We start from the raw sequence: 9,599 nt of genomic DNA, 5'->3' as shown, positions 1-9,599 counted from the left end.
TATCTGTGTTCTAATGGTGTGTGTTTTTAATTTTATTGTTTTGTTGTATATGATTTTCAAAGATATGTGTTGAAGACAATGCTGTATTAAATAAAATAAAAAAGTGGGGCTATATTGCCCCACTTTTATCCCACCGTTGAAGTTGTGATTAGCTGCTTATAATTGATTGCAGATCTTTCTTTTTTTTATCATTAAAAAAAAAAAAGATGTATAATGCATAATCATATTATACATGCCCTGAAGGCCTATAGGCTTCCCACATATATATAAGTAGTATAATTATGAAGATGTTATTATTTTTCAGTGGCTGGCTTGATGACTGGCTTTATTGGGTAAATCAATCGTTGGTTGCTTGGATGTAGCCTACTAGTGAAATGAAAGGTGCTTATCCAAATCTACCTACTATTACCTATGTGCCCATAATCCATGTGCTTTCTGTGGCTCCACTTTCCTAACAGATGGCCCACATATAAAATAGGCTCTATTTAATTAAGTAGTTATTTAGACGTGTGTGATGCTCAGGATTTTTTACCCTATTGTCTTTCTCTGGTAATATATATTAAGATCCATCTTTGACTTGGTACTTGTATCTATTTTGCAAGTGTGAATCTTTTTTTTTTTTTTTTTACAGTTTCTATCTTTCTGGGCCAGAGAGCATTGCGAGGCCTGTAGTTCCATCTTTGGCCACTACACCTGCAGAGCACGACGCCTGGCTCGGTTGACTGACAGACTGAAAATGATTGTTGTGATCTCACATACACATTTCATTTGTCCCAGTAATGATAGTTAGTTATCAATATTTGTTAGATTCCCCAGTAATGTGTGACCATATCTAAAGCGCATTTTTGAAGAAAATTGGGCTGTATTTTGCCATAGTTTAGTCATAGAGAAAATACGGTAACCTTTTTGATACTGAATACTCAAATACTGAGCGTATAATTGAAAGTCAGAAAAAGGTATTATGGTGTGAAGTTGTTTAAACAGTTTTTATTTTTGTAGTGCTGAAAATATGCTGAAAAACGTAAGAGAAAAAAAAATCCATTTAATTAACAGTGTTTTAAACAACATAACCTTCTCACCTGCTTAATATACAGAGACCTTATATAATATTTGAAACCTTAATAAAAAGATGTCTGCATGGAGTGTGTGTGTGTGTGTGTGAGTGTGTGACTCTTCTCAGGAATAGACTAGGAACAGATAAAGTGCAAAATCCAGGAATTTGAAAATGTCATCATCTTAATCAAAGCAATGACAAGCATAATAAATCAATAAATAAAATAAATATGTCTGTTTTCATAGTTTTCAACCCCTGATCTTATCTTCACAGGTCTGAGAGGGAGGCCAGCTCATGCAAGAGGAGAGCAAAGGACGGACGATCTTCTGGTTTCTGAGAATAAGAACATGGAAACAAAAGCATTAATTCAAAGGCTTTGGCTGTCTGTATATTTTGTATGTCAGCAGTTATTCTACTAGGAATACGTTTAATTCCTGTACCCACCTCTTTCCAGCACCACTCCATGAGCAGGTGCACAGCGTCTGGGGCCAAGCGGGGCTTCAGGAGCCTCAGGCCTGAATTCAGGGAGTCCACCACATCGCTGTTAGTGCGGTTCTCATAAGGAAGACGGCCTTCGTTATACACCTCCCACATGAGCACACCTGAACAGGGAGACTCTAGTTGTTATAGAATAAACACACCTTTAGAGAGATTGACTGTCAGTCAGTGTTATTATTATTTTAAGAGATGAGGACAAATGAAAATCCGTTCTTCTGGTTAATCTGGTTAATCATTTACATGTTTGTGGTTGTTCAGTGTACGCTCCTTTGCATACACTACTCTGGGACTGGCTGATATAGAAATAGAAACAGTTTGTTACTTTTGTCCCGTCAGTTATTTATCACTTAGTCCGATGGAGTTGTCGGCAATGGAAAGTGGTTTGCTCTTTATTGACAAAGATCTTGAATTGTGTAGAGCCATGCACAACTATTATAATGCTGAATGACTTGTCCTTGCTAAATATATCCAGCCTAACAGCTGCAGAAATGCTGGCATTGCATTGGAGTCCTCCACCGACTGCATCCTGGACAAGAGCCTTAAGTAGAAGCCAATCATTTATGTAACGTTATTGTATCATGACTGCTCCTCCACATGTTGCTTTATTACCATTTATCCCTTTTTATTTGATATTTTTCTCTCTTTGTGATACAAACTGATCTATTTAGGGTTATTTTTGTGGTGTTTTTTTTTTTATGTTTTGTATATTATAACTCATTTTTCAGTGCATACCCTGAATCTCAATTAAAAAAAATGTCTGTGTCTTGAAATTGTTTCTGTTTGCTTCTAACTGTGGTTGCACTATAGCACACATACAACACCAGAGTCAATGTGCTCTCAGGGAAACACAAGGGATTTTGCTGTCTAGTCAACCAGCCAGCAAAACTCCCAAGACCTGCTGTTTTCCTGTGAAAGCTATACATGCAATCTCAAAATGTATAAATGTTCAATAAAAAGATAAAGGAAGGACGTTGTATGAATACAAAAACGGCAAATCAAACACACAAAGCAAGTGAAAGGCACAGATGGACGGATGAACACACCGAATGACCAGACGTCAGACTTGCTGCTGAACTTGCAGTACTTGATGACCTCTGGGGCCGACCACTTGACGGGGAACTTGGAGCACCGGGAGCTCGTGTACTGATCATCAAGCACAAACCTACAGTACGGAGAGCGGACACACATCCTTATACAGCAGCTGACTTTTAGCTATAGTAAAAACATAATAAGTATTATGATTAAAAAGCTTGACACAGATTCAGTGAAAAAAAAAGCATACCGGTACCTGGTCATACCGAAGTCAGATACCTTCACCTCATTGTTCTTTGAAACGAGACAGTTCCTGGCAGCCTGCAGAAAAAAGAGGAACAGAGAATTATTTTTAATAGAGCGGAAACACACGATAGTATCATAAAAAGTTATCATCTGTTGGTTTACTAGATCTCTGTGGATGAAGTTGGAGCTCTCCAGGTAAGCCATCCCATCACTGACGTCCAGACAGATCCCCAACATCGTGTCCTGAGACAAATTGCCTTTCCTGTCTTGCAGGTACTCTGACAGACAGCCGTTCTCCATGAACTCAAACACCAGACACATGGGAGCACACTGGGTGCGCACCCCGTAGAGCTGCACCAGCTTACAATGGGACAATCTCCTGTTTCAACACACCGACACATACATAAACTGAAACTGAAACAATATGAGGCAACTGAGCAAACCTAATTACAAATAAAATAAAATAAATGATAAGAAATACAAATATAAGTTACCCAAAAGAAGATGCTACATTGTTTGTTAATAATATTGAAATTAATCAAGTCATACTGCAACCTTTTTAGGTTTATTAGTCTTTGGGCATCATTAGCAAAGTTTGTTTATTGCTAAATCAATCATGTCTTCTAACACTTCAATGTATCTATACATGTCATACTGTAATATTGTTTGGGTCAGTACATATCCACCTCCCCTTCAAAAAACAATATTAACAGGGAGTTTAATATAAAAAACAAAACACCTATGTCATAGTTAATGTGCTCAGTATGTGTATTTAAGTTTGTTCTTTTGTAAAATCTCATCATGTTAAGGTAACACACATCCATAATACTATGATATGATACATTGTAAATCCTAGATGAGAGGTTTTACTATTAGCCTTTTGGGTTTTCTTATCTCTCCTGCACAATCTATGCTGTGTCTGTTGCTATATACTCTTGTTGTATCACTTCCTTTGTGTTAATAAACTAAAGTTAAACTTTTTAAAGTGCACTTACATCATGACCCTGGCCTCTTCTTTGAAATCCTCATCTGACATGCACTGTTCCTTTATCATCTTCACTGCCACCTTGTTCTCCCTCCATCTCCCTTCCAGCACGAGTCCAAACTGGCCACAGCCTATCTCCTGACCCAAGGTCAGCTCCACGGGGTCGATTTCCCACTGATCTGTTGAGCAGCAAACAGGTGGAGAACACCAACACTGATAATCCTGTTAAGGTAACAAACACGCTACACGGACTCTATTATTCCTGCAAGTTAAACTGCTTTTCACTGGTGTTTGATCATTCCCGAGCTCATCCATTAGCAGTAAACACAACGCTGCCGGTAAGTGTGCTGGCTTTCCGCATTCAACATTATTAACACGAAAGATCTGATTTCAAAAGGAAGTTCAGCTGATTTAACAGATCATGTTTCATAAACATTGTAGCACAAAAGAATGTGGAACAGGTGCTCAACAACGCACCTCAGCTGCTGTAAGATCACTGTAACTTATTACTTACATTACACCCATGCAGTAAACTTTACACACTTTCATTGTTTCTCAGAGTCTTTCGTGAAGCGTTAAACCTGATCCACTCATAGCCATCCTTGGAGCTACAAGCTATTTATCTTTTGCCACTAAGTATGAAAAAATGTCTGTTTTGTTTTGGAGCGTGGAAAAGAGATTATATAATGAAGATAGAGGAAGAGTTATTGTTATTCATTTTTTCCTTGTTTGCTCGTATTACAGCACATATTTATATGTTTTTTTATAGTACAAAAAAAGTTAAATATAACAATAATTAGTAATATTAATTATAATCAAAGAATTCTGAAAGTTTAAGGTTTGTTGCACACCACCAGTCTGTCAGTAGTATACTTCCATGTGAACCACTAGAGGGCGACAAAATCAAGAACTTTAGCATTTAAAGTTCTTTTTAAACTCCAGTTCAACCATCTTACTCATTTACACAACAGTACTTTGTCTTACCTTTCGAGGGATCATCAACGTCCTGAGAGCATTTTCCATCTTGAGATACGGGGTGTCTCAAACGCGTTATCAGGCCTGCACACAGATATGTGAAAACATGTTCAGTAAAGCATCTCAGAGCAGCATATCTTATGACATTTCAGAATCAGAAATCCTTTATTAGTCCCACGATGGGGAAATTTACAAATGTGTTGCACTATTTACAAGACATGAGCTGTTAATTCAGCTGAACTTCCTTTTGGCATCTGATCTGATGATGTTGCATGCGAGCCAGTACACTTACCGGCAGCGTTGTGTTGGTGGTAATGGATGAGCTCAGGAATGGTGCTGAACAAGTACTTCTCTGCCAGGTAAAATGTGGCCTCTCTTGTTTCTGTCTGTCTAATTTGGTAATGTTTCACTCTTGGATTCTTCTCCCCATTAGACCTAAAGACAAGAAAGAGATGCTAAATGTTTTTATGTAACAAATCACACCTAAGTGTGAAATGTTCCCAATAAATTACAATAAACAGCATAAAATGACAAAAAATGCCATTGATTTCTCATCACGTTCATTCTAAATATACCCCAGGCGTGTCAAGCTATTATTAGTTATTCTGGAGCATCTATTGAATTATACAAAGATTCTGTCACATGTCATCAAATATATCAGATGTATATATATTTAGCATCATATTATCTATTAAACATGTCATTATTTGTGGCTAAATACGTAAGAAGGAAGTAAAATTACCCCGGTGCTTTGGTGAAGACTGACACTGTGTAGACTCCTGCCTTACTCGAGTCACGCACCATGAATGCACCTTCCTTTCCCTGAAAGTAAAAAAAAATAAATGAAATTTGTCATTTTAGACATGTTTACTGGTACAAGCTGTCATTTTGAGTCACAGATGTTGGATTGCTGTTCTACCTCCCACTTGCAAAAATGTTTCAAAGCGTGATTTTACAGCAGGAAATTCAACATTGAAGGAAACACTGTGGTTGTGAAACACTTTTTCACATCCAATGTCATCTCACATTCTACTTGTGCAGGTGCATTTGCATTTTTTTTTGCAAAATGTGAGAATGCTGTAGGAGGCACAGTCACAGCAAAAGAGCACTGCGTCACACGGGAGCAACATCCTGCTAATTATCAGCACAACTATTATTTGGAGCATGTTTTTCTGTCAAAACACGGCTGGAAGCGTAAACAAATGAAAAAGAAATAATTACTGGATCCTTAAACACTGACATTGATTATTTTTTTGTTGTACCTGTTTCATTAACAAAACCTCTGCTTCCCCTCTGGTTATGTTGTTGTTGTACCATCTGTGAGAAGAACAATTAAACACAAATCATTGATATGTAAAGAGGGCAGAATGGATTTGCAGATATCCAGAGAAATTAAAACTAACTCACTTAAATCTCTGAAAGTTGTTGCCAGATTTCTCAGCTACGTAAGTACTGGGTACAAAGCCTTGGCTCCTGAGAAAATAAGCATTAATCATAGACTCATAATCAATCTTACTATTGAAAATGGTATTATTTTAAATGTACAGTAAGTTGCATCTTTATGCGAGTTACCCCTTGTCATCCTGTACGGCCCACCACTCGGAGTGGGAGCTGTTAATCAGCGTGTACTCCTGGTCTTTCTGAATGGGCAAGTCATCTTGACTGCGCGGTGTGTAGTCCTGCAGAGCAATGACCATTATCTGCTCCTCCTTAAGAAATCCCCCCTGGCAGAAATAAAAAAAGGAAATGGCATCTAAAAATCTAAAAAAAAAACATCATTAAAGATATTACTAAGCTATATGAATCAAAAAGCAACAAGCTCCTCTGTTTTAGTGACATTTCTTAAAAAGAGGGCTGAAAAAAAGCAAGCGGTGACCTATTCGGTTTTTTTTATACTTTAAATTCTTTTTTAGATACAGACAAAATCCAAAACAGATGTAAAAGCTCCCCCCCCCCCCACAGAAAAGGACTTTAACTTAACAACCTTCATTAAAATGTAATTGTCAGCTATAAAGGAGGCCTAGCAATTGAGCAATACAAGATAACAAACCGAGCTGCAATTGATACACGCAACAGAATAAACATCCAAAATACTATTTTGTCTTCCCCCTGTAGTTTGACAACAATAATAATTTAACATCACATGTTCTGCATGCTTTAGTAAAGTGGTACCTCTGCATCCGGGAGTTGAGGAAGTGGCTTTTTAGAAGCTGTGGAATTAAAAAAAATGTCATTGGAGAATGTTTTTTGTACACGTAACACTTCTAAATGTAGATCAAGATTTGCCTTAAGCACATGTTAGAAGAAAATGACAATACTTTACATTATTTACATGAGATTGTTTTCACACTGATGAGGCAATGTCACGCTGAATCAAATACACAAATTAGACTTAAGCACTTGATGGATATACAAAACAATTAAGGAGAATAGAATAAATCATACAAACCATAACCCACTGGGTCATAAACATGACAACCGGCCGCTAGTTTCTCTGTTTGTTGGCAACATTTCCATTTTCCATCCATCCAGAAGTTTGGGTGGTATTTTGCCACCAAACTGTTGTTCTTTGTCTCTAAATCAGGCGGAATAAAAGAAACATAGTTTGAAACATCGAGCTTGTGAAATACAACCGAGGCTTCACAATAATTTGCTGCACCCACATCGTTGTCTGAAACATGACGTTGTAGAAATCGCTCACCCTCTTTAAGAGCTCTGACCCATCTCTGACGGCAATCGTTGTCTGGGGCGAAAATATATAGGTAGTGGTTGTTGTGAAAAACCTGTAAAGACATTTACATTTGAGAAAATATTACTGTTGTTCTTGTGTTGTGTCACACTCCATGCTTAATTATACATTACACTTACTGTATAAACACACTGTAAATATTTGATTATCGTGTATAACCTCACCTGAAAAGGGTACTTATAGCTGCACGGTATGGGGACATCAGTACACACAATCTCCACACACTTGATCCTTAACAGCTCGATGCAACCTTTCAGCAAGGGCTTCCTCTGAAAGAGCGTGATCTTAACTTTATGTGTGCTGTACTGGACACACCGTGGATATTATTCAAATTAAAAGTGATTCCTCTGATGTCAAATGAACAGACTCAGCCTCAACATTGCATCATTTCTAATATAAATCCAGTGTATTTGTGGGGGAAGTGCATACTTACACCCAGGCGGCGTTCAGAATACTTCAGTTCTTGGGTGTCCAATACAAAAAACCTCTCTTTGTAGTTGCACGGAGATGTTCTCTTCTTTTGTTGTGATTTTTTAATCATAGTTCCCTTCAGAATCACCCGGGGGAACATGGTAACAGCTACGAACAACACTGTGGAAAACACCGGTGGCTTTCGACTTACAGAGAGAGAGATTGAGCACCTCGCAGTGACAGAAAACAAAACAGTAGATCAGAGCTTGATAGAAGCTGGAGCTTCCTGCATAAAGTTGTTGCACTCGGTAAACCACATCCTTACGGCATGCAATGGGTTGTGCTTATGTACACACTCACACACACACACACACACACACACACACACCCACAAATTGTTCAAGCACTCACATGCACTTTCACATTAAACTATGTTGCAATAAGTCGGTGTGATTCTTAAAACTCTGCACTTTCAAACATTTTCCACCAAAATATGTGTTCTGGTAACGACACAAAGTTTAGGCAAACATATAAAGATTGGTCAGGGTTGTTCATTTAATATTGAGAAGATTAACTAAATCAGAAACTAAATTACTTGTGTATTGAAACTGAGGTTTCAGACAATTCAAAGTCATTTCTACAGGATTTTGGAGGTGTTTTGTGTTAAATAATGTTTTTTTTGCCTGCTTTTTTACAGCACTTGTGAGATGCTTTCAGTGATCTTGTCTTTTATTAAATATATCTATCTATCTATCTTTCTCTTTCTCTCTCTCTCTCTCTCTTCTCTCTCTCTTCTCTCTCTCTCCTCCCTCTCTCCCTCTCTCTCTTCTCTCTCTCTCTCTCCTCCCTCCTCTCTCTCTCTCTCTCTCTCTCTCTCTCTCTCTCTCTCTCTCTCTCATATATATATATATATATATATATAACGATAACTACAGACAGAAAGAGACATATACTAACTGTGCTGGGATCGGGAAGCAACATTAGAGCTGGGTTCCAAGAGGGAAATAGAAAGTTATCTTTGGATCTCAGAAATAATGGTTAGAGTTAGAGAGTATTAGATAGAGATAGAGAAAACTTGACTGCACACTGTTGTTTAGTTGCAATGAAATATATTAGTGACACAATGTTTCGGTCCTTGGACCAAACGTAAAGAGAGTTAAAAACCGAGACAATTCATCCTCACTAAACATGGTAGATTTAGATGGATGCTGTAGCACCACCCTAACGACATTTGTTTCTACAATTTAGTCTGCATCAAAACTTTGGATGAGAATGGACCATTTCAATGTTCACTGAAGGAAAGGCACTGTTATTGTAAAAGGTAATAGGTAGACAATTAAGACAAAACCAGGGTTTAAGAAAATATATTTACATTAGTAAGGGTACAAATATTTCCATTTAATGTTTCTATTATTTGCTTTGACATTTTGACATAACTGTATGAGTTTTATTATGACATTAGTACAAAATTCGAATATTTTACTATATTTCAAAATAAACTTCCATCCTCTTTATGAGGGAACCTGTGCTGTGGATTGGGGAATGTAAATTAATTGTGTCCAACTTGAGCACTTAAATGTCTACAATTTCATTAACAATAACTATAAAACATATGGAAAATTGTGAAAAACATTATCCTGTGCTGGCCC

General features: G+C 37.4%; 1 protein-coding gene across 3 annotated transcripts; it reads right to left on the bottom strand.

The window, feature by feature from the left end:
* Positions 1-967: 967 nt before the first annotated feature.
* Positions 968-8,258, bottom strand: itk (IL2 inducible T cell kinase). Of its 3 annotated transcripts, XM_029441470.1 has the most exons (17): positions 7,973-8,258; positions 7,704-7,808; positions 7,492-7,573; positions 7,240-7,365; positions 6,963-7,000; positions 6,363-6,514; positions 6,198-6,263; positions 6,053-6,107; positions 5,533-5,612; positions 5,083-5,225; positions 4,800-4,874; positions 3,826-3,994; positions 2,993-3,209; positions 2,841-2,905; positions 2,596-2,714; positions 1,499-1,656; positions 968-1,387 (listed from the first exon to the last, which is right to left on the bottom strand). In XM_029441470.1, exons 1-17 carry the CDS (start codon positions 8,108-8,110, stop codon positions 1,322-1,324), a joined length of 1,854 nt encoding a protein of 617 aa, XP_029297330.1. In that variant the 5' UTR covers positions 8,111-8,258; the 3' UTR covers positions 968-1,321. The 3 variants fall into 3 exon arrangements, with proteins under 3 accessions (XP_029297330.1, XP_029297332.1, XP_029297331.1); XM_029441472.1 differs by lacking the exons at positions 7,492-7,573; positions 7,704-7,808; positions 7,973-8,258 and having other exon boundaries at positions 6,363-6,551; positions 7,240-7,255; XM_029441471.1 differs by lacking the exons at positions 7,240-7,365; positions 7,492-7,573; positions 7,704-7,808; positions 7,973-8,258 and having other exon boundaries at positions 6,363-6,551; positions 6,963-7,198.
* Positions 8,259-9,599: the final 1,341 nt, after the last annotated feature.

Source organism: Cottoperca gobio, chromosome 10 (genome assembly GCF_900634415.1).
Source record: "Cottoperca gobio chromosome 10, fCotGob3.1, whole genome shotgun sequence".
Classification (NCBI taxonomy): Eukaryota; Metazoa; Chordata; class Actinopteri; order Perciformes; family Bovichtidae; genus Cottoperca; species Cottoperca gobio.
Note: the sequence above shows the minus strand (reverse complement) of the source record. Positions and strands in the feature narration are given on the sequence as shown.